This window comes from Typopeltis vanoorti, chromosome 13 (assembly GCF_054136105.1).
Source record: "Typopeltis vanoorti isolate ZY-2024b chromosome 13, IOZ_Tvanoo_1.0, whole genome shotgun sequence".
NCBI classification, from domain to species: domain Eukaryota; kingdom Metazoa; phylum Arthropoda; class Arachnida; order Uropygi; family Thelyphonidae; genus Typopeltis; species Typopeltis vanoorti.
Window position 1 is genome coordinate 75,771,675 of NC_143561.1, and position 26,883 is coordinate 75,798,557.

The following is a 26,883-nucleotide window of genomic DNA, read 5'->3' on the forward strand; positions in this document are numbered from 1 at the left end:
GGAATAAATAACATTTTCGACTATACTTTGGAACAAGATGCAAGCGAGTGTAAGGTAATGCAAGCATAGTGGCAACAGCACTTTCACCTGCAACCTCCCATGGTAGTCGGCATGTGCCTTCAACAATTCCTATGTTGATTTTGTGTTTGAGAAATGGGTTATTTGTGTATTTATCGTTAATTATTTTGCGACGTTTTGTGCAACATATCCCCTACACGCACAATCAAAAAACCTAGTGAAGAATCACAGAAAAAGAGGTGAGCAATTGATCTTGAAATGAAGTTGCAAGTTATAAAGCTTCTTCTGGTTTGATTCATAAGATTCAAGCAGTGTTTTGCGCTGCATAATGTATGGGAATCTGCAAGTGCTGAAGAAGGCTGCCAAGGAGTTTGTGGAAAAATTGGATAAAATTATTACGGAGGAAAATTATTTGCCACAGCAAATATTTAATACGGATGAGAGACATCCTTGTTTCGGAAAAAAAATGCCCGAGCTGACATTCATCCACACTAAAATCAATACCTAGTTTCAAAGCTCTTAATGCTTGTATTACAATTCTGTTATGGGTAATGTAGCTGGATATAAACTGAAACCATTTGTAATGTAATAGGGCACAGTGATAATCCATGAATCTTCTAAAACATTAGGAAACATATTCCAATTAATTTTTGGAGCAATAAGAAGTCGTGGATGACTCATAAATTGAGAATGCCTTAATCAACTGTTATGCGAGTGAAATAAAAAGCTATTGTGTGAAAGATAATGTAGAATTTAAAGTTTTATTCTAGATAATACTCCAGGTCATCTGTCTTATGTCTTATAGCGGTGATCTTCACCAAGTTCAAGGTCATGTTTCTCCCTCCAAACACTACTTCATTGATCCAACCGATGGATCAGGGAGTTCTTGCAGTATTTAAGTCTTATTATCTATGGAGAACTTTTTCACAAGCCATTTCTGCTACTGAAGGAAATGACCTGACTCTCATGCAATTCTGGAAAACATTCAATATTTATCATGCTATTAAAAATATTGCTGCAGCTTGGGATGAAGTGACCTCTCTGTGTATGAGTAGCATATGGAAAAAGACATTAAAAAGGTTTGTGCATGATTTTGGAAGTGTGTAATATTGGGCCTAGCAAACAATCTGAATCTCAAAATGAATGATAACGACATAATGCAACTCATAGAAAGTTCCCCTGAAGAGTTGACCAACGAAGAATTGATCGAACTGGAGGAACAACTGTTGCAAAAGAGGAAAAACTAGAAAAGGAAAAGGGCAAAAGAGAAACAGGAAGAGGTAGTTAAACAATTGACAGTTATGAGTCTTGCAGAAGTGTTCTCTGCAGTTAGTGATGTTCTCAAAATGGCTGAAGACACGGACCCCAATGTTGAATGCTACTTAATAATAGAACAAAAGTACATGATGCATTTGCTTGCTATGAACAAATTTATGATGAAAAGAAGAAGAGGAATAAGCAAAGCACATTGGACGTTTTCATAAAAAAAAACAAAGGTTACACCAGAAGAGCCACATCCTGATCGTTCACACAGGGAAGGTAATGAAGATGTGATTGTGGAGGAAGATTTGGGTGATTATTCTCCTGTTTTACAGTGGCAGTAACACACAGTACAGTTTTATAATAAGGTTTAAAAATTAAAATGACAGTATACTTATTACTGTTAAGTCCCTAACCCCTATAACTCTGTTGATGTAATGTATCAACTTACGTCCTGCCAGATGGAATGGAATCCAGACATAAGTCAAGGGGTGACTGTATATATTTATACTGTATATAAGTTTTTCATAAGAACGGGTCAGTTTCACGTCCAGGAAAGGCAGGGAACCATTAGTTTCAAACTAATATACGCACGCACACACAGTGTGTGTGTGTGTGTATATATATATACACATGGAGGTTCATTTACTCGGTTGTTAAACATATTTTTTAAAAGAATTGAATGACATAAACCGAGAGAAAAGGGAAAAGGTTTAATAGTATCACACAACTAGTTTCGGCTTTGTACAGCCTTCTTCAGGTGTTTTTATAAAAGGAAAGAAAACACATTAAATATTGAAGATAAAAACTGTGAACAGCACAGGAAAGTCACTATACATTTTTAATGTGAAAATGTTGTAGTTAACGTATTCAAAGCTGTTCCTTCGTTGGCCATATTGTTGGGTGAGTGCGGGCGTATAGCATCTCATAAACGCCAGTATTTGATCACAGCGGAATGACAGTCTGGGAGGTTGTAGCTTAAATTATTATTTAAACCTACAGGGTTGAGGATGATTTCTCTAGATTCTACAATTTTTCTCTTCAATTTGTCGTGGCAATGAAAAATGTTGTTAGATCTATTTCCAAAGGATTGTATGACTATGGTTTCATCATCAGAATCGGCCGAAAAATGATATGGCTGGATAAAGCACTGGCACGTGTTTTCATGTAAGCGATGTCCCTCCTGTGCTCCTCCATGTGCAATTCAATAGACTTATCCGTCTGGCCAAAGTAAGGAATGTCGTAGTCACACCATATCTTGTACACACACCGGGATATTTTAGATTATGATGGTTATGATGGCTAGGCTTTGGACGGCTCACTAGAGAGAAGATCTTAGGGAGCGGAATAAATAAAGTTCTAATGTTATATTTTTTGAGAACCTTGACTAATTTTTGAGAGACTGAGCTTATGTATGGTATAAATATATTGCCTTTAACATTATTCATTTCTTCAGTATGGCGACTAGGAGGATTAAAAAGGAATTTTTTAGTAATTTTTTGAGAATAACCATTCAGTCTGAAAATAGATCTAAGAAAATTGATTTCTTTACGAAGTTCATCTGGGTCTTCAAGAAGAGAGCGAGCTCTATGTCCCAAAGTAGAAATAATTCCAAGTTTCTGAAGAGAGAAATGATGGGACTGACTATGGAGATATCTATTGGTGTGTGTAGGTTTTCTGTGCATCGAAATTTTAAGTTTTTCATAAGAACGGGTCAGTTTCACGTCCAGGAAAGGCAGGGAACCATTAGTTTCAAACTCGGCCGTGAATTGGATATTCAAGTGTTGACTATTGAGATGTTCAAGGAAATCCAGGAGATAATCACGTCCATGGCTCCAAATGAGAATAATGTCGTCCACATATCGTTTCCAAATTCTAGGTGCTAAGGAATAGGAAGAGATAGCTTTAACTTCAAAATCTTCCAGATAAATGTTGGCAAGTACAGGAGATAGAGGATTACCCATTGCTAGACCACAATTTTGCTTGTAGATGGTGACCTGAAATCTAAAGTATCCAGATTTGATGCAATGAGTAAGTAAGGCTAACATTTTTTTGGATAACTTATCTTTGAGTAGTCTCAAATCCAGGAACATTTATGAACAAGAATACTATGTGAAAGCTAGCCAGGAAATGATTAGAGAAAGCATCCTCAACCTTGTACATTTAAATAATAATTTAAGTTACAACCTCCCAGACTGTCATTCTGCTGTGATCAAATACTGGCACTCATGAGATGCTATACGCACGCACTCACCCAACAATATGGCCGACGAAGGAACAACTTTGAATATGTTAACTACAACGTTTTCACGTTAAATATGTATGGGGACTTTCCTGTGCTGTTCACAGTTTTTATCTTCAATGTTTAATGTTTTTTCTTTTCTTTTATAAAAACAGCTGAAGAAGGCTGTAAAAAGCTGAAACTAGTCTTGTGATACTATTAAATCTTTTTCCTTTTCTCTCGGTTTATGTCATTCAATTCTTTAAATACACACACACACACACACAGTATTCTTCTTCTTATGGTGCCATCTTCTATCGAAGGTCAGCGACCATCTTTGCGAACAAACTGCGTTTTTGCAGTTGTGAACAAACTGTGTTAATCTGAGCAGTTATATGTTTCTCTTTCCTGTCCACGTGTTGATGTTGTCAAACTAAGATATTCTTTTTCTTCCTCTAGCTTCTTTGCCATCAATTCTTCCTACCAAATATCAAAAAAAGTTGGTATTTGCTGTTTCTCATCATGTGACCCCAGATATGATGATTTGGTTTCTTAATTGTTTGTGCGAGATCTTTGGCTCTGCCAATGGATTTTAAGATATCTTTATTGGTAATTTTTTTCTGTCCATGATATCTTTAGCATTCTTCTATATAACCACATCTCAAAGGCTTCAATTTGCTTAATGGTTGTAGTGTTTAATGTCCATGTTTCAACTCCATAGAACAGAATGGAACAGATGTAGTATTTCAGCATTCTGCATCAGACTTCCATATTTAGGTCTTTATTGCAGAATAATGTTCTTGTTTTCATGAAGGACTGCCACACAATTTCAATCCTTGTCTTTATATCTATTTCAGGATCACATCTTTCATTAAGCCAGCAACCAAGATATTATTATTATTATTCCGGGCTACTCCAAGGAGTCTACAGACTCATCGAGGGAGGACCTAACATCATGTCAAGAACAACTATTCGACATTCGCACATTATCTATCATACCTTGCCTTGAACTCATTCACAGTCGTAGCACCCACAACAGACTCTGGGAGCTTATTCCACTCATTCACCACTCTCCAAGTAAAAAACCTAGCTCTAACACCCTTGTCAACCATATTCTTGCCCAGCTTCCATGCATGGCCCCTAGTCCTCCCACCACCAGTCCTATTTTCAAAAATATCTTCTGAATTAATCTTATAGAAACCCTTCGGTAATTTGAATGTCTCAATCATATCACCCCTCGTCCGCCTATCGACCAATTTCTGTAACCCGCAAATCTTCAACCTATTATCATAAGGTTCATTCCACAGACTTCTATCATTTTGGTCACTCGTCTCTGGATCCTCTCCACTTCCTCCTCATCACGAAGAAACCCTGGTGCCCATAACTGGGCACAGTAGTCCAGATGGGGTCTTATCAAGACTCGATACAGTGGAACAACAACTTGTTTGTCTCTGCATGTTAAAGTATTTTTTAGAAGCCAAGTGATTTGATGAGCTGATTTAGCCACTTTTGCAATGTGCCCCCTAAACTTCAATTCCCCTATCCACCAACACTCCCAAATCCCTGGCCTCATCAATCTCCTGGAGTACGGTTCCACCAATGTGGTATACTGCTGGTAATCTTTTCACCCCAAAATGCATAACCTTACATTTTGTCACATTAAATTAACATCCATTCTCCTTAGCCCAGAACTCCAATCTATCCAAGTCATCCTGCAAGATTTTGACATCATCTGCATTCACTATCGCCCTACCCAACTTTGCATCATCAGCAAACAAGTGAACACTTCCTTTCAGATCCTTACCTATATCATTGATGAACAAATTGAAAAGCAGCGGTCCTAGAACAGAGCCCAGTGGCACACCACTAGTCACAAGCCATCTTTTAGACTCCACTCGCTGGTATCTCTCCATCAACCACCCTCCTATCCATCTCACCAACCCTATATCCATCCTCATCTGCTCCAGTTTACTGATTAGGGTTCCATGTGATATCCTGTCAAATGCCTTGGCAAGGTCCAGTAGAATCACTGTAAACCCATTACTCGTATCCAGTTCAGCCGTCACTGTGTTATAAAATGTGAGCAAGTTACTGAGGCATGATCTACCCTTCACAAAACCATGTTGCCCCCGATACAATATCCCATTTTCCAATCCTGTATTCTTTCCTTGACTAATTTCTCTAAGACCTTGACAATGATTCCTGATATGCTAATCTGTCGGTAATTTACAACAGCAGTCTTGGAACCACCTTTATGCAGTGGAACTATTTTCCCCTCTTTCCACCCCCTCGGGACTAACCCAGACCCGAGACTCAAATTAAACAAAATGGTCAAGGGTACTGACAATTCTTTAGCTGCCTCTCGTACGACACGAGCTGGTATACCATCCAATCCCACAGATGTATTGACATTGAGATTATGCAATTGACTACTCACCTCCACTTCATTCACCACAATTCCCGTATAATCTACTGGTTCATTTGTTTCTGCAATGTCCCCACCTGGATGATATATTCTTGCAAAGTGCTCACTCGGTAACTCAACTATATCAACTGATTCAGTTACCTCCCTACCATCGGCATTCTTTAAAATCATTCTGCCATATACATTTTTCCTTTTACTTGCAACATATCGAAGAAACTGTTTAGGATTCTCTTTAGCCTGCATGGCCAATGTTCTTTCGTAATCCTTTTTTGCTTTTCTTACCACACTCGTTACCCTTCTGGCCTGCGCTTTATACCTTTCGTGCCTGCCGGTCATCTTTCTCCTTAAATTCCCTCCATAGTTGTTTCTTTTTTTGCTGCTCAAGCTTAATGGTGTTATGCATCCATTTAACCCCCTACTTGATTTATTATTCGGATTCTAGGTATACAATCAGCCATTGCTTCATGCAAACACTTCTTAACTGCCTACCATGCACTATCAACTTCTAGTCCTTGCAGTTGTACATGCCATGGCACTGAACCAATCAAACTCCTAAGCTTATCATACTTTCCAGCACGATAATTCCACATGTACCCTGTCTTAATTGTAAATTCCACGCCTTTAGCCGCCTCCCAAGTCAAGACCCTATGATCACTCTCACCAATTGGTGGCAATGTGGTCATATTTGTTACAGCCTAATCCTCAGATGTAATTACTAGGTCAAGCACTCTCTGACCCCTAGTATTTTCCGTTACATGCTGTTGCAGATAGTTATCCCTTAATAACTGCATAAAATCCAATTCCTCCATCCCGTGTGTTCGCTCCTCACTCCAATCAATGCGACCATAGTTGAAATCTCCCATAATAATTACCCTCCTTCCACTCATTTCTTCTATTTGCTTGTGCATATGGTCACCACCATCTTTTCCATCACCCAATTGTATATTTTGTTCTGCTAGCCACAATCTCACGCCAAATGGCCTCAAATGTGCTCTTTTCTCTATCAACTTCAATTCAACTTCTATTATCCTTGGCTGCAGCTCATCAGCTATCATCAGCAATATTCCTTCACCCATTTTATTCTCCCTGTCTTTCCCGAACACACCATACCCATCACATTCAATCCCACTAGCTATATCATCTACACTCAGCCATGATTCACTAATACCAATAACCTGTGGTCTGGAAGTGCCAACCATGGCCAAAAATTCTTCCTTTTTGTTCATAATACTCCTAGCATTAGTATACATGAATTTAAGACCCCCATTAGCCCCAAACCCTACCTTGATGCCTTATATTAACTATCCCATTCTGATTTGTTGTCCTTATTCGCTCGGGCATATTATACTCATTCATACATTCAACTGCCTCCCTAAGGACTGTATATCAACCCCCCCCCCTTAATAAATCTAGTTTCCCTGATTTTGCACATCCACTACATTCAGCAACACTTTTTCAAGTCTCCTTACACCGTATCCATTCAAATGTAAGCCATCCATCTTATATAGATCCTTTCGCCCATCGAACTCACTCCACGTGTCCACAAATTCCACACCATTCATCATACATAACCCACGCATAAAGTCATTTGCAATTATGGCCCTCCTTTTAAACATTTCCTTGTCTTACCTTGGCAAAAGACTAATCATTCTAACTCTCTCACTCTTTTCTTTTGTTACCTCAAACAATTCATTCAGGTCCTCTGTCATTTCCATTTTATCTCCTTTCAAATCATTTGTACCTGCCACAACAATCATTTCTTTCACCCTTTCCTTTTGCTCTCTAATAGACTCAGTTACATCCTTTATGGTCGCACCAGGTTGGTACGATTTTGTCAAATCCTCTACTAACACACACACCTCGTACTAACGAGTCTCCATACAGCACTCTATCCTTCATTTTGTTCATGTTCACACTCATACGCTTATTTTTCCTATCATCCTATTTATTATTGGCTGGTTCATTCAGTCGACTTTTGCTCATACGCTCTAGCTACTGTTTTGCTCTTTGTATCGCACCATTCAACAACGCGATCTCACTCATTGCATCTATCTCATCTTTTTTATTCTCTGTAAAACCATTAATATGCTCTGAATTAATACTATCATTCACACCCTCACAGTTATCTGGTACAACCTCACCATTTCTTGTCATATCACTATTTTCTTCATTCTAAAGTTTGACATAAATATCACACTCACGACCCGAAATACACTTTAATTCCTCATTCTCCCTACATTTTCTACACACATTCACTCCTTTATTATCATCTAACCACACTCCAACCGCACTCCGCAAAGCGTACATCTCGCAGATAGTACACTGAATTATCTCCTTTATGTTACTGTTCGTGAATAACGATGGCGAACCATCGTTACTGGCCACCAATTTCCTTCGTATGGGAGCCATACTTACTTCTAATGTATTTTATCAAATTATAAAATGAAACACCAAAAACACACAAACAAAAGCACTAAGATACGCAAGGCAAACAAAACTACATAATTTTCAAGTAATTTTATCAACGATAACTTAAAATAACACTTATCTTATCAGGAGCTTTCGACACACACATATGATTTATACCTTGACAGTTGATTGATATTTTTCCCATTGAGCATCAGTTTCATTGATGAGTTTGGATGTTTGCTGATGACCATGTATTTTGTCTTGTTGATGTTTATATTTATTCCCGTTCTTTGGCTTTCTTTGTATACTCTGTCAATGAGTTTTTGGAGATCCATGATGTTATCTGTAATTAGCACGGTGTCATCTGCATATCGTAGGTTGTTAACAATCTTTCCATTTATTGTTATTCCCTTTGTACATTCTTCCAATGTCTTTCTCTGAGTATATGTTGAACAAGAGTGGTGAGAGCATGCATCCTTGTCTCACTCCTCTTTTGATGTTACGATCACTGGTGGTAATGTTGTCTAATTGATGGTAGCTGATTTATTCCAATACAGATTTCTTATGTCTTTTTCGTCTAGCCCTATTTGTTGAAGGACTTTTATTAAGTTAGTGTGTCTGACTTTGATGCTTTTTCAAAATCTATGAATCACATAAAGACAGATTTCTATTTTTCTGTGCATTTTTGTATCAATATTTGGGCACAGAACAGGGCCTCTCTTGTACCAAAACCATTCTGAAAGCCAAACTGCATTTCACTCAGAGTTTCTTCACTTTTTCTAGAGATACTATTCTGAATTACTTTAAAATATATTCTTAACGTTTGGCTCATTAAACTAACAAGTTGAAAGTTGCCACAGGAATTTGCTTCGTGTTTCTTTGGGATAGTGATAAATGTAAATTTGAGCCAATCTGGTAGAAATTCGCCACTTTCATATATTTTATTGAATAGTTTTTCAAGAAGTTTGATGTTATCTGGTTCTATTAATTTTAAAAATTCTGTTTACACACCATCTGGTCCACTGGTCCACATTTCAGAATTGCTGGTCGTTATCTTTTATATTGATAGGCTTCTGTCTAGTATCATTGAAGAGTTCTGTTACATATTTTATCCAAATCTGTGCTTTATTCTCTTCTTCTAGAACTATTTTTCCACTTTCGTTCTCTTAGAGACACTGTTTGCTTTTTTCCGAGTTTTCCAGAAAATTCATTGAATTTCTTATACAGATTGAAATGGTCATGTATCTTCAGAAGCAGTTCAATCTCAGTACATAAATTTTTCATCCAATTTTCCTTTGCTTCATTTATTTTTTTCTTGATGATGTTATGTGTTTCTGTATATTTGGCTAGGTCTTTGTTTTTGTACATTCTTCTTGTATCAATAAGAGAAAGAATCTCATTTGTCATCCATTCCTGTTGTTTTGCATTATTCACATAACCTACTTCTTCAGTACTTGTTGTTACGATGGCATTCTTTAATATATTCCATAGAGAGATTCCACTCTTTAATTTTCTTCTATGTTAATCTGTTGTAATCGCAGGTTAAGCTGTGTCTCAGCTCTTTTATTTATCTTTGGATCTTTTAGTTTTTCTACATCAATTTTCTTTTTCTTCTTTTGTGATTTTTTGGCTGATTTTAATCTAAGACGTATTTCTGCAACTATGGGATTGTGGTCTGATGAGATATCTGCTCCAGGATAAGTCTTTGCATTCTTTATATTACCGTGGAATCTTTTATTTATCAGTATGAAGTCAATTTGATTTCTGACAATATTATGTGAGTTATCTTGATGTGAATTCCAAGTGTACAGTCTTATGGGTGGAAGTTTAAAACCAGGTGTTTGCTATTGTTATATCTTCTTCCTGACAGAACTGAATAAGGCTATCTCCTCATTCATTTCTGTTGGAGCCATGTTCTCCGACAATTTCTCCATCGCCTCCTCCACCCACTTTTGCATTGAAGTCACCCATCACTATGTTAATCTCATGTTTCTTTGTTAATTTTTAATCTCTTAAGTGTTCATAAGAACTCTTCAAGTTCTTCATTTTTGTTAGCTGTGGATGCATAAGCTTGGATGAATATTAACAGGGTTTCTCTTAAGTTGTAGTAGCATTATCCTTTCAAAAAATGGGATCCAATGTATTAGTGATTTATTGATTTCTTCATCTACTGTTACAGCTACACCATGTCGATGTTTGTTCTCATCATTTCCAGAGTAACTGGTAATTAATTTAAGATAATTACAACACATAAAACGGATATTAATTAAAGGAAACTTTAATGAATACCTTCAATATTTCGGCAACGTCACGTTACCATCTTCAGGAACATACAAATATGGTATGTGCATGCAGGCACTAACAAAAGCAAATGAGGAAGAAGGCAAGAAACTAATATTGTTCCTAAAGTCCTAGTGGTGGCCCCTAGTGGGCTAATTAAGTTGTCTTGGCTGTTGGGCTGAAGTTGTTATGATGCAAGTCTCCCAAATTTGGGGCAGTCTCATGCACCCAAATTTTTTGAGGTTTGGAACATCTTTTAGAGCTACTGATGATTCCATAAATAATCTTTTGTACTTGAACTTGCTGCAGTATATTATTTTAGTTTTCTTCCAATGAATTCTATGGTGGGTATCTATGGCATGGTCTGCAAGCCCAGAGTGGCTGTACTGGTGAAACCGGATGTAGTTTTTGTGTTCTAAATCCTGATATTCACTGTTCTGCCTGTGTGGCCAAAGTAGGACCATTAAAGTTTTATTTAATTAATTTCCATTTTTAATAACTAATTAATTCATTTTAATTACTTTAATTAATATCTGTTTTATACATTGTAATTTCCTTAAGTTAACACGTTCGCTGCCAACTACGAGTATACTTGTAGTTCATAAGCGTCATACGAGTATACTCGTATGACGCTTACCGCCGGCAATGAGATTACTGTACTGACCTTGAAGAAGTGAAAATGCTTGGCTTGTGGAGCTAGCATCAAAAGTGTGTATTCTCATAGAAGGTATATGCTCTGCACACGCCAACTACGAGTATACTCGTAGGACGCTTATCGCTGGCAACGAGATTACAGTACTGACCTTGAAGAATTGAAATTGCTCGGCGTACGGGAACAGACTATGCCGAAGTAGCATGGCAGCGAATGTGTTAATTACCAGTTATGTATGACCAACGTATAAGCTTGGCTACAAGAATTCCCAGAGTAATACATTGTCATATTATCTTGTTGACACTTTCCAGATCCTAACCATCTTGTCTTGCAAATTTCCAAAATCCAGATGCCCAGTCTCTTCATTTCTTTTGTGGCATTTCTTAATTTGCCAGCTTCATATAAAGTTCTGATATTCCAAGGTGCAATTTTAAAAGTGAACACCATTTTGGACTCAGAGATTCTTTGCACCCCTGTCCCATTTAAAGGATGTCAGGAACTCAGGGCCAATTGTAAGAGTTCGCTCGCCATAGTGGTTGTTCTGGAGATAAGGTAGAGCAGAAGTTTCGCCATTTGCTTTCTGCTCAACAGTAATACAGACATAAACAATGTAATCATATTGCCATCTGCAAATCTCTGATCACAAGCTTTTCTGTCATCGTTTGGCTTCAACCTTGTGTCAGTACTGACAGTGTTGCTTCCCACTGTCAGAGGCAGTGGCTCCAGCAGGTGCTTATTTAATGGAGGCACTACTCGCCATGTCACTGAGTTGCCACTTCTGCTCTCCCACGCCTTGATAGCTCAGCTGTTGTTGGTCCATGGCTGCTTATTTGCCAGATTGCTCTGCTTATGTTGCAGCTAGCCTCCATATCTGAAGGCCATTCCCCAATCTGCCACGTGGGAATGCACCCAGTAGTAGTAGTCAGCTCTTCCCCCAGGCATTTAATATTTTACCACTGCTGTATAGATATAGTCATTTTATGATAAATAGTTTACGAAACTTACACTCTTTAGTTCAGATACCTTATTTAACACTGGTTAAATTTTATACTCACTAGTCTTCAGAAATCTTTGATTAAAAATATTTCATTTGTGGAACTGTACTTTTAAGAAAGAAACTAAACTTTCTTAATCAAAATAATTTTCGTTGGCATTTTGTATGATTTGTCTATATTATGATAAAGCCCTATAGTATTTTGTTTGTATGCCATGTATTAGCAGTCTGACTTGCAGTGTACATTATAATTTTTGTCCATATTAATAATGCTCATTTTTTAATTTTTTAACATTATGATTGCTTAATACTGTATTGCTTTAATATTGTCATTTTATGCTTGCTTTATGTAATTATTTATTAGATGTCAGTAAGCCAAGATGACTATGGAACAGTGATGAAAGTTCTTGCTGAAAATTTAGGAGAAACTGCTCCTACAGAAGTGTCTCAAGAAACTGTTTCATTTGTAGCAAAGGAGAAAACTAGCACAGCTATAGTTACCACTGGTATGAACAGTTAACTTTTTGTTACTGCTGGTAATGAAGCTATTTCAATAGTAGAAAACTATACTTAATGACAAATTATACTCTTGTTCATATCCTTTACTCAATTGTAAGCATAAGAAGCCATTACAAAAAAAAAAAAGTCGGTTCTTACTCTTCAGTAGTACTGCTTTATCAAAGCTTATAGTTCACTCATTATTTACATCACTGTTTTTACTATCACTTTTCTCTCAGAAAATTAGTTAAGAGGTTAATAGTTGTTACTAATGTATATTGAGGAGCTTATACACCAGTTAGTTTCTCGCACTGAGACTTAGTGGCTTCTTTAGATTGGTAAATTAAAAACAAGAATTACAAATCAAAATAAATCTAAGATAAACCATTAAAATAGTGACATTCAAAACAAGGCATCATTTATACATGTCATGCATCATTTGACTGCTGGGACTGATTTGAGGTCATTGCTAGAAAAGTTGAACAGATGTATTCTGAGAGATCTAATTAATGAGACCCAGGTGTTATTTAAGATGAGTCCCTGATTTCAGCTGAGGGAGCCATGTAAGTTAAATGAGAGCAGTGGAGTCATTGATTCAATAAGAAATGAAGCTGCCTTCTAGTCAGCTATTCAAATCAAACTCATAGTCATAAATTTTTATTTCACTTCCATATTTTATTGTCCTTTCATTGATCATCATCATGATCCAATCATCATCATCATCACTTTCATTGATAGCACTGTTTATTTGTTCAGATTATTTTAATACAGTTTGTATTAAAAACTACATCAGGTAGTTTCTAACATAAGCATACCAGCTTTCCATCCAGTAGTCTATGGATTTTGAATCTCACTGTGGGCGGAATATTTCTGAATGTCTTTACATGGGCATTTCATTGGCCTGTGTGGGGAACACAACCTCGCTTATTGGAGCCTGAAATGGCTCGAAAAACCTCCATGTTTGGCGTCTAAATTTTCTAGATCTTAGCCCCCCCCCCCCCCCCCCACCCACACTCACACAGTACCGATTTTAATGTGAAGTAGGCTGACAACCTTTCATGAGTGCAATTCACAAAAAAAAAAAAAAAAGAAAAAGAAAAAAATCTTATGTAACCAATACAAGTATAAATGAATAGATCTTATTCCCTTTTCATACAAAATGTGATGAAAATGGGAATAGTAAATCCGTTTTTCCAGCTATTATTGATGCTATTACCTCTGCAGAGACATACAATAGATCAATATTACTTCCTTTATTGTTGTTGATTCCTGTTTTATCTACACTTGTTATCATCCATAAATACATTCTGACAACATATTTATTTTCTCAAAAACTCTCTGTGCATTACCTCATTATATGCGATCGCTCTTTACATGTTTTCGCTATAACGTGGTTTTAAAAAGTTAATCTAAAAAATCGCAACTAGTAGCAATTTAATTTCGCAGTCACCCTGTGCACGGTCACGTGATTTTGTGCATGCAGCGCTTTGACAAGGTGGCATCGTGCTGCATGTCAGTCTCACGGAAGGTGTAGAACTAGTAAGCTCCATTGTTGGAGTCTTCTGCAGCAAATATTATGGAAAAAAAAAAATAGATAATTGTGATCAAAATACTTCCAAGACTAAAAAACAGAGAAAAGCTATAATACTGGAGGAAAAATAGTTATAAAGAGGTATGAACTTAATGAGCAGACAGTCAACATAGTCAGAGCTACAGGAATTTCAGAATCAACTTTAAGAACAATAAGAAATCAAGCAGAGAAAATAAAGGAAAGTTGTAAAAGTGTAACAAGAATGTCGACAACTAAGATAACACAGATAAGGGCACCAATTATGGAGAAATTGGAAAGGATGTTGGCCCAATGGATTGAACATGAAAATCAACGTGCTGCTCCGTTATCCACCTTGATTATCCAGGCTAAAGTGAAAAGTTTATTTGATGATTTGAAGCTGTAGATCCTGATCCTAAGGTGTAATCTTTTGCTGTAAGTGTTGGGTGGTTTAAACGTTTCAAGGTGCGACATGGATTCGATAATCTCAAGCTGACTGACAAGGTTGCGGGAGTTGATGTTGTTGCTGCTGAGAACTTTCCAGCAAAATTTCTAAGTGTAATTCAGGAACATGGTTATTTGCCTCAGCAAGTGTTCAATCTCGATGAAATTTGTGTGTTTTGTTTATAAGTTTAAATAATTCATTCATTAAAATTTCTTTTGCTCACAGGTGTAAAAGTTTTCATTTTTTTATCCTTCTGAAGAAACCCCTATCCCTATCTCACCCATGCTAAATTCAACTCCCTTTACGTGATTATTTCATAGAACCAATTAATCGTGTAAAGCAAGGGACACCTGCATTCCATTCTTCAGTAATAATTTGTATTGCTGTCATGGATGAATGACTAAGTCCTGTTTCCTGTTGAACACTGTAGTATATCACCAACATCTTCATAAGCTCTTTTGCTGTTCTATTCTTTCCTAACAGAATTTGCTTAGAAATTTCTCTGCTATGACCAGCTGTTTCTTTGCTTCCTTAAAACATAATTGATGCTGTGAGACTTTTTGGTGGCTTTTCAGCAGTTTCTTGTTAAGTGAGAGCTGAAGGTATGCCTACTTATATATTTATCAGTGGAAACCATATCCCTAAATAGTGAGAAGACCTGTAGATATACACAAATATGTTACATTATCTGAACTCTGTTCTCTGTTTCTATTAAATAGAATTGGATGCACATTTTTTTTACTGAAGTGGTTTGTGCGTTTCATAGATGCTTTTTTGTTGGTTAACTTTTTTCACTTATATTATCATCATCAAATTCCTGCCATGTACCCTCAAGGGTTGTACAGGATATGATAATACTACATGAAAAATTTACATCATTATAAAAATTCACTTATATTATTTGTTCTTATACGTTGCAACAAAAAAAAAAAAAAAAAAAAAAAAAAAGATTATCAAATTCTGCTGTGAATTCTGGTCTAAAAAACTTTACCATTGATATATTGAAATATTCAAAGCCAGAGTCAGTGTAATTTTTGAATTTTTGTTCTTGTGAGATTTAGCATCACCAATTACTGAATATATTAAGTAGCCAAATTATTATTTTTTTTGCATGGGCAACTCCATGGAGTCCTCAAGACTCATCTTGGGAGACACAAACTATCAATACAATATCCATCATATATTTCCTTAAAGCCATTAACAGACAAAGCACTTACAACTGGCTCAAGCAACCCATGCCATTCATTCACCACTCTCCAAGTTAATCACCTTCCAGGGATGACCTCTTGTTCTGCCCCCCCCTCCCCCCCAGCCAACTATCGAGACATTTTTCCTGCATTAGTCCTATAAAATCCCTTAAGTAACTTAAATGTTTCTATCATGTCCACTTTTTTTGCTTATAAATCAATTTTTGCAATCCACAAATCCTCAATCTGTCCTCATAGGGATCATTCAGCAGACCACTCCCCATTTTGGCCACTTGCCTCTGGATCTTCTCCACCACTTGCTGATCCCCAAGAAATCCAGGTGACCAGATCTAAGCACAGTAATCCAGATGGTCTTATCAAGGCTTTATGAAGAGGAATGATAACTCCCCTTATTTCTGTTTGTTAGTGTGTTCTTCAATAAACAAGTAATCCTGTGAACTACTTAGCAGTATACCTTCTAAACTTAAACTCCCTATCTACTACCATCCCCAATCCCTGGCTTTATCAATTTCCTGAGGTATAGTTTCCTCATACACAGCTTGTAATCTTTGTAACCCAAAATTCATAACGTTATACTTTTCCACATGAAATCAACATCCGTTTTGTTTTGCCCATACTGTCAGCCTATTCAAATCATCCTGCAAGCTCTCTATAATGCCTTGATTAACTCTTACCCTACCCAACTTTGCATTTTCAGCAAACAACTAAATATCTCCCTTCAGATTATTTTATATATATTTTATATACAAATTAAACATGAGTGGTCCAAGCACAGAGCGCCCTGCTGCACACCAATAGTCACTTACTTTCTCCAAGATTCTGCTTCTCCATATACTACTTTTTGTTATCCATTCATCAGCCACCATTGTATTCATATCAACAGTTTCCTATCCATCCCCATTTGTTGCAGTTTGTGTAACAGAGTTCCATGTGGTATCCTGTCAAACACCTTTGCAAAATCCAGCAGTATCATCATGTAGTAGTTCCCTTTATCCAACTCTCTTGTCAGTCCATTATGAAAGGTCGGTCATTCTATTATATAAATGACTGACCCTTCACAAAGCCATGCTGCCCTCATAGAGTATCATATTCTTATCCACCCATTCCTAAATTCTCTCTTTGACCAACTTTTCCATTACCTTTACCACCACTCCTGAGTTACTAATTGGTCTGTAATTTGGTACCACTCACTTAGATCCTCTTTCATGCAGAAGAATTATTTTGCTCTCATTCCACTCTCTTGGGATTTTGCCAGAACTAGACTTAAATTATACAGACTAGTCAGAGACATTGCGAGAATGCAAGCCAGTATCCAATTTCACAGCTGTATTTGCATCAGATTCTGCAATATCTGAATACCTCTAATTGATCAACCTCTACCCTCACATCAGTCTCTGACACCTCTGCCATAACAGTATCTTCACTTGGATATTAGCCTTGCAAAATGGTAATTTTGCTCAAAATTCAGTAGCTCAACAATTTTGTCTGCCTCTGTTACTTCCTACCATATGCACTTATTACAGTTATCCTTCCATATTTATTCTTCCTCTTACTTGCCACATAATGAAAAAAACTCTTTGGGCTTTCATTTTGCCTCTTTGGCTAATTTCTTCTCATATTCTGACTTTGCCTTGCTTACCATGCTGGTCACCTTTCTCCTTATATACCCTCCACAACATTTTCTTTTTTTTGTAGCTCATGCTTAATTATACTACTTAGCCATCCAATTGCTATCCTATTTACCTTCCTGATAGATATTGTGCAAATGCTGAATAGTTCTTGACGTAATGTTTAGGGCCTCCTTCGATGAGTCTAAGGACTCTTTGGAGTTGCCCATAATAATAATAATACACTAATGGGAACCTTATCTCAGTTGGCATACTTTAAGAGAAATGACACTTCTCACACTTCTCTCCACATTACGCCTGAGAACCTGATTGTGAAGCAAATTGTCTCACCACTGATTCCATTGGATTAAATGCAGTTTATTAAGCAATATGTTTAAGTAAAGTAATTGTAATTAGTTCCCAATTTAACTCCACTATTGTATGTATGGGATAAATAATTATAATTGATCATATAAATGATGGTATCGATAATCCTTTATGGTGACAGAATGGTAATAGTTTGAAATTCAGTTCATATTTTAAGTTGCCAGTTGAACAGGTGTTGTTGACTGTAGGTTCTCAATTTATGACACGGTGTTTCAAGAAAGTATTGGAATTTTCCACTTAAGTAAAGCATTTATGTGTTGATGGGTATTGGTGACTGTCTTTTTTTTTTTTTTTTTTTTTTTCATTACCATAGTATCCACGAAAAGCAAGCAGTCATTTTTCTCAGTTTTGATCATGACTGTTAAATGATTAGAGGAATAGAGTCTAATTGGTAAGCACCATAACATCACATCAGCAAAGACACCTTATCTCTCTTAACTGACTTTTGGTTTAAGGTTGGCAAAGCTGTATCAAAATAAGAATAAATTTAAACACAGATAACAATTCTTTAAATTATTATTAATTTGTAGAATTTTGGGGTAGGTTTCATAGCTATTATCAATACAGTTATAAACATAAAAAAAGCAACACTTAATTGCAAGTGTGTGACAAAATATGTGCTTTCACCTGCAGGAGGATAACTTCATCTACAAGTATTAGAATTCAAGGAATAAAATAAAATTTAAATAATTAATTACAGCTTCATGAAAACACAAATGTGGAGTATTATTTAGGATCACTTCCCAATTGAAAAGTTTAAGGCAGTCATTTTTGTTGAGGTTAGGATTGTGAAAGTGTTCTTTGCAGTGCAGAACGTTATTCTCAGAAGTTTATTCCAATGAATTCTATGACTAATTGATAGGCATTGCTAGCTGAACCAGATTTATTGGACTCTTGATGTAAAGTATACTCTTGATGTTCCTCTAGATGAATCTGAGCAGATGACCAGATTCAAAGGCCACAAGAACAGGAGTCCTGGAAACTCTAGCATAACGGTTAGCAGGATAATTTGTCTTTCAGCAAGATGAATTTAATTGATGAAACAGATGGAAGGAAATTTGTAGGTTAATCTGGCAAAGAAGTCGTTTCCAATTTTCTCATATAGTCCTTTACCATAAGGAAGAGAAATTCCAGAAACTTCTTCTCAAAAAGGATTAGGATGAAGGTCATAATTATTAATTATTTTATTGTTATTTTTGCATTATAACCATTGGAGATGAAAGTAGCACTGATAAATTACAATCACATGACAGTATATGTATCAACTGCAGGAGGATAACTCCATATACAACTATTGGAATTCCAGGAATATAATAAAATATAAATAATTAATTACAGATATTATTTCTGGGAAAATTCCAATGTTACTCCTCTAAGTAAATATTATTTTTATGGCTATTTAACCTATTTTTGTTTAAGAGTACCCCTTTTTTTTATAATGTCACTGGCTTTTTATTCAAATTTTAGGGCATTATGGAGGTTTTATATAGACGGATATATGGAGAATATACAGACATACTTTTGGATGTTGCTGGCTTTCTTCTTTTTCAGCAACATCCTGGCATATGGTGATATACATTCATCTGCTGTTGAAGGATGGAAGTATGACTGAATAGAAGGGGTGGGGGGTTGGAAAATGTGGAGTTTGAGAGATGTGGGAGAATTATTGGTGAGGCAAGAGGTATGTGAACTTTTTTGAATAACCCATTTTTTTTTCTTTTTTTTTTTTTTAAATTCTTTAAGGTGGGAAGAGAATACTTTTTTGGGATTGGAGAGAAAATAGAAATTTTTGGAGAAGGATATTATGGGATAAGATCAGGAGTGGAAGAATGGGGTGAGCCGTTTCGACAGTGCATCCTTTTCAGAAGTCATGGGGGAAGTGGAGGCTATGTCATGTTGACTTTGTGTTTCTAAACAATTTGTGTTTTTTTGTGTTTCTAATTTTTGTGTCTCACTTTTCACCAACATACCACTACAAGAGACTCTTGTAGCTTTTAGAATCTGATTTCCCAGAGGACATTATTAACTTATTTAAATTCACCATCAATGTAGGCTATTTTAAGTGGAATAATAAGTGCCCTTCACTGCCCTTCTATTTGCTTGAACAAGCAAATAGAAGGGCAGTGATGGGCAGGCCTATCTTACTAGCTCTAGCAGATTATTTTATGGGACATATAGAAAAGAACACTTTGATACAATATTCTCTCAGCCTTGTACACCTCTGAATTGAAAATTTAGAATAATCAAAGAAAATATGTTGAATGATTTACAATTTAAATTTATTGCATAGAAAATAATTATTACCAAATATGAATTAGCATCATCTAAATTTACTTTCTTTGTAGGTTATATAACCATGTAAACACATAAAAATGTAATATAAATTATTAGAAAACTATTATTTGAAAACATTCACAAAATTGGAATAAAATTTAACGTTGGTTCAAAATATTAGAATAATGTAAAAATAAATGCACAAAAATGACAGTCAAAAGGAAACAACATGATAATTAGTACTTTGTTGCATCCCCCTCTTAGCTTTTATGACCATTCGTAAATGGTTGAGCATATTATTTAATAGCGGTTCACAGTCTTTTTTTTTTAATCAAAACATGCTGATATGATCTGCGGTAACATAAAGCACTCAAGAATTGCTTGGTACGCTTTGGAATTGACTTTCATACACAATACACAGCCTACCTGGATCTTCTGTGGTCGTACAAGCCCATACCATGACAGAGGTTGCAAATTTTGCTGAAGTTTCATGCAATCTTTATCAAATGCTTCTTGCTTAAGATGGCAAACATGTATCCTTTGATGACCATGGGAGATACAAAACATACTTTCATTGCTAAAAGGTACCTTTTTTTTTCAGTCCTTTTGACCCCACAATGGGCTTTGCTTACACCATCACACTCTAGCTGCCTTTTGCTTGGAAGTCATAAGTAGCTTTGTCTTAGGCACATGTGATTTAAAACCCAATTTGTGAAGTCATCTCAACATCATAGATTTAAATACATTCACACCTAGTTATTATTATGTGACACCTCCAGGGAGTAAGACTCATCGAGGGAGGGCACCCACTTTACAACTCTGTCTCCACCACTCAATTCACAAACTACAATGATCCACAACTACCATCATCATCTACACCAACACCATTAGTATTTTCACAGACAATCACAAACATCCATACCCATGGCAGGATTCGAATTTGCAACTTTTTGACTGGAAAGTAGATATGCTAACCAGACCAGCCCGGCTAGTTCTTTCCATCTCCTGTGAAAATACCTTGCACTTTGGAAGCGGTTTTTCTCCACAATATACTTCAATTTCTTCTCATCTCTTGATGTAGTTACTTTTCGACTGCTATTTCAGCAATTATTTTGAAAACTCTGGTTATTAGAATACTGTCTCAAAATTCTACTCACACTTGCTTGAGAACATTCCAATTCCTTAGCTACAAACTGTTGAGAGTGGCCTTGTTTGTGTAGAGACACCATATGAAACTTCTTAGCTTTTGATATGTCACTCATTTGACTCATGTTTAGCAAATGATTAACTGAAATCCATGTGCAAATGCTTCCTCATACAGAAATCAGTCCCGCAGCCACAGAAATATATGCTATTTCTATCTTCTCCCCAAAGCCAATTGGAAAAATTTGGAATATTCTAATATCTTGAACCATGTTAAAAATTATTCTAATTTTGTGAATGTTTTCAAATAACAGTTTTCTTTAATTTACATTACATATTTATGTGTTTATATGGTTATATAATTCAAGGTACGTAGATTTAGATGATGCTAATTCATGTTTGATAATAATTATTTTCTGTGCAATAACTTACAATTGCAAATCATTCAAGACGTTTTCTTTAATTATTCGAATCAGAGATGTATATGATTATGTTTAGTTGATGATATGAGGTGGTATCAAAATGTTTCGTGACTAGTTGTGTAACATGCCAACAGATGGCAGTACAAGGCTGCACTCACAGTCACAGGAAGCACGGACCTTCATGAGTCAGTGTGCCAAAAGACATCCTCCTGTGTACATCGGGAGCTGTGCAACTGGCGCTATTCTGACCATGTACGTTACCGTGTCTGCGATTTCATCATGGACAGCAAGTTAGAACAAAGCACGAACGTGAAATTCTGCGTGAAACTGAGTCGTTCGAGGTGTTTTGAGTGGCATTCATGCTTCAAGAGTGGAAGACCATCACTGGAAGACAACAAGAGATCAGGAAGACGTTCAATGAGCTCAACCCCTGAAAATGTCAAAACCATTCTGAAACTGCATGAGGATCGTCAGAGAACACTCCACAACATTGCTGCCATTCTCAGTGTGTCATATGGAACAGTCCAGGCAATCCTCATGTGTGATTTGAACACACGCTGTGTTGCTGCCAAGTTTGGCCCCAGTCTGCTGACCCAGGAGCAGAAGGAACACCGCGTCAAAGTCTGCCAAGAACTCCGTCAGCGTGCTGTGGATGACCTGTCCTTCATGTCGAGAATCATTATTGGTGAAGAAACTTGGGTGTATGGGTACAACCCTGAGACGAAGCAACAGTCTTCACAGTGGAAGAGCCCATCATCTCCATGACCGAGAAAGGTGAGGCAGGTCTGCAGCTTGACCAAGTGCATGCTCATCGTCTTTTTCGATATTCACAGCGAGAATTCGTCCCCACGGGCCAGACCATCAATAGTGAGTTCTACTGCCAGGTTTTAAGGCATTTGAGGGAGGACGTTCGGCAAAAGTGACCAGATCTGTGGCGAGTGAAAAAGGATGCTCCACGACGACAATGCATCCTGTCACCAAACTCTCCTCACACGTGAGTTTCTTGCCGGGAATAACATGATCTCATTTCCACACCCTCCCTACTTGCCTGATTTGACTCCTGCAGACTTTGCCATCTTCCCAAAGATGAAGATCCAGCTCAAAGGTTTTGACACCATTGCTGCGATCCAGCACGAATCGCAGAAGGCGCTTCATCATCTTCACGTGGATCATCTTCAAGGCTGGTACAGCCATGTTTAAACTCGGCAGCCCATTTCTTAATTGTTGAAAACGAAGGAGAAGAGTGTCCATAAACTTTTATGAACTTTGATGAATATTGTTTGCTGTTAAACCTTCTTTTATAAAGAATTTTATAACTGCACGATACTCAATTTTATCCATTTCAAGGGATACAGACAACACTTTTGCTTCTGTATAAAACAAACTACTTGAAAGAATGACTTGTAATTTCACATGGATGCTTATGACATATATACCTACCAACGTAGAAAAAAAAAATCTTTCTGATAGCATTGCCATCTATGGTCGAGGCTGAGAACTTTCCAAATCATCCACTTACTTCAGCTGTAACTGAGACTAATATATACGTGAATTTTATTTTCTGAATTTTATTTTTTATGACTCTTTTTGTGAATCATCTTTTGAATATAGTTAATATTCTATCTCCCTGGTGAAGCCCATGTAACATTGAATGAAATGTATTGGAGTTTTTAAATAAAATTCCAATAAATTTTTGCTACATGTTTAAGCAGTTAAGTTACTTTATAATGTTGAGTGCACATGTCTCATTAAGAGTATTAACTGCTTCCAAATTGTCTCTGTTTGTATACAACTTATTCCCCAAATATATGGACTCTTCTTTTTTGCCATTTATCTGTTATAAAAGAAAAAGATGAAATATGCACTGGGAACATTCAGAATCCTTGCAAAATTCAGTTGTTTTAAATTTGAATTTAAAAAGAGAGAGATATAGCAGAATTTAGTACAAAACTGTTCTATCCATCTAACTCTTTTTAAAACCAAATAGATACAAGTGACTTGGAGCTGAGTCCAAAATTATAGATATGATGTGGATTGAGTGTCCATCCAAGAGATTTCACATGCAGTGTGGTGTGTGTTGCCTATTATTATTGAGATGTAATATGATGTTACAATATAATTACAGTACCTGATGATTTCAGGTTAGAACTTTTTCATTGTTCAACTTTCTTTTTTTCCCCTTTTTTTAATTTTGTGAAGTTTTACTATATAAAATATAGTCAACTTCACTACAGTGAATTCGTCTGAAAATTAAGATGTAAGTGGAAGAATTCATTATAAAATATTAATACCAGAAACACTTAAGTTTAATATTTTTATTGTAAAATTTTTGGCTAAGTTTCATAGCCATTGTCAATGCAGTTATAGGAAAACTCAAAAAAGAACAATTTAATTGAAAGCGTGTGATATTATGTTCATATAGCTCCATCTGCATTAATAGATATTCAAAATAAATTAGTTACTTTTATTATTATTATTACGTAACACCTCCAAGGAGTCCAAAGACTCATCGATGGAGGGCATCTACTCTACAACAAATTAGTTACTTTATAAATGGATTTTGTTAATTAATTATTTTTTAAAAATTATAAACATCTGTGTAGCTCCGTGGATGTGGCATTTGCATACATGGTGCTTAACCGCACAAAGGAAGATTTGTTTCAAATCTAGTTGGCGACTAGGGAAAATTTTTCTAAGCCTTTTTTTGACCAGTTTTGGCAAATGGGCTTTTTATCCCGGAAACTCGGGTTTTTTGTCCTGTAAACTCAAGAAAATCAACCGTAGAACCCATGCTATTACAGACATTAAATATATTGTGTTAGGGACCACGAGATGGTGTCACTTGTTGAGCCGTCTTTCTTCACTGTGTGCCACTTAATTGGTGATAGCATTGGGCCAGCTATCTCTGATTGGGTACCAGTGGAGATTGAACTGCCTACTCAGTCTTCAAAACTTAGATAGGGCTAAAATGGCCTCTCTTACTCCCTATACAGGAATAAAAGGAATTAGCTGATTTTTATTTATTTTTTTTATTTTTTTATTTTTTATAAATTATAAACCATATCTAAGTACAATTATGGAACACATGAATGGTGAGTATTGGTTAATATAACTTTCCAAAATTGAGAAGGTTTTAGTCAATCGTTTCTGTTCAGATTTGGGTTATGAGTGTGTCCCTTTCTTTGTAGAGTCTTTCTAGAAAAAAGTAACTTTTGTGTAACATTTTGGTTTTGTTCCACTGAATTCTGTGTTTTGTAGATAACGCATGGTTTGTTAAACCAAAAATCTTTCTGAAAAAATAGCAAGATTACTTCATTAATTATTAATGTGCAAGTTGCTTTCCATCCAGTTTGCAAACTTAATACATTCCTTATCTTACCAAAAGACAAATGTCCTCTTCTATCTTATCCTGGAGTTTATAGAATCCCTTGCTCTTGTGGCTTATGTTATTATGGACAAACTGGTCAGTCTGGAAGAACATCTCTTCCAGACTGACCAAATACATTTCTCTTAATGAATCCAACAAATCCAGTTTGGCAAACCACATAAAGAAAGTTGTGAAACATACATTCACAACCCAACAAAAAAAACCCACTGAACAAAAACGATTGAAAAACAATAATTACAATTATGGAATACTCACCATTCATGTGTTCCATAATTGTAATTATTGTTTATAATTAAAAAATAATTAACTAAATCAATTTGTAATTTATTTTGAATATCTATTAATGCAGATGGAGCTATTTTCCTGCAGCTGATAATGCACATAAGATCACGTGCTTTCAATTAAATTGCTCTTTTTTGAGTTTTCCTGTAACTGTGTTGACAACGACTATGAAACTTAGCTAAAATTTTTACAATAAAAATATTAAACTTAAGTGTTTCTGATATTAATATTTTATAATGAATTCACTACAGTGAATCTGTTGGAACCAAATGATGATTGCTGTTGTGAATTTTCTTTACCATAATATGGATGGTATGAATCTTTAGCCAGGAAATTTTGATATTATTTGGTTGGGATGATGTAGAATTATGATTTAACACACTATGTGACACTAGTGTGCTATTTTTGTTAACTGCATGTGTTATGGCCAATTTGCCTGTTTGTGCAACGAAGAGCCCAAGTTTCCCTTAGGGGAAATCCTGTTACTTCTGTATGAGGCTGAATAACTCATCTTCAATGAATAGCCTTAGAAAGGTTTTTACATCCTAGATGGCATTCAAATCCAAGTATTTCCAATCAGAGGGAGACATCAGTAGTGAATAAGCTATGAAAGCACTATAATAAAGGTCAGCCATAATCAACCTTTCTGGTTTTCTTCAGTTTCATATCTGCAAACCTTCATTTAAAACCTGATCTTTTAAAGTATCTTCTCATTTCTTATTTTCAAATCCACCTTTTGGCATATCTGATATCAATAACACACACACACACACTAAATAATTTATAATGAAGTTCTGTAGCCCTTTCTTTCCTACTTTGGCTAAAAGCTGAATGAAAATCCATTGCTTTGCAAAACATCGATTGGACTGGTCATTTAAAAATGTGAAAAAACATTGTATTTGGTGTAGGGAGGTTGAAAAATGTTACAATCAAAATTTGAGGACATTGGTTACAGTATTTAGGATTTTATAAGGCAATGGACATTACTTTTAATTCGTCTTTCATTGTGTGTGTGTGTGTGTGTGTGTGTGTAGCCATGAAAATGGTCTTTATTCATACACTTTAATTGGCCTTTAGTATTATCCTGAAAACGAGAATTATAGAGCAATAATACAGTGGAGTTAATATATTTTTCCATTAATTGACTAAATGATTCAAATTTAATGGAGATATTTTTATTCATTCATCCTTTTCATAGAACTTCCAAAAGAAACTCTGGTGAAAGTTGAAGATGTGCTACCCAAGAAAATTTTCACAAAGCTTAAGTTTTTATTCCAGATGGACAGTTTCGCCATTTCATTATACAGAGGCGGTTTAGAATTGGTAATGACATATAATTTTAGCTTTGTTTAATGTCTATATATACATATATTCCAAATGTTATTGATTTCTTTTTCTTTTAACATGAGCTAATTCAGAGT

The 26,883-nt window shown here is 36.0% G+C and overlaps 1 protein-coding gene across 1 annotated transcript in view; it reads left to right on the forward strand.

Annotated features, from left to right (window-relative positions):
• The window catches only part of LOC150100292 (intermembrane lipid transfer protein VPS13C-like), a 171,317-nt gene that overhangs the window by 101,098 nt on the left and 43,336 nt on the right, over window positions 1-26,883 (forward strand). The window contains exons 7-8 of the mRNA XM_090402629.1: window positions 12,624-12,765; window positions 26,661-26,785. Of these exons, the coding sequence (XP_090258755.1) occupies window positions 12,624-12,765; window positions 26,661-26,785 (267 nt within the window). The remainder of the gene's footprint in view (window positions 1-12,623; window positions 12,766-26,660; window positions 26,786-26,883) is intronic.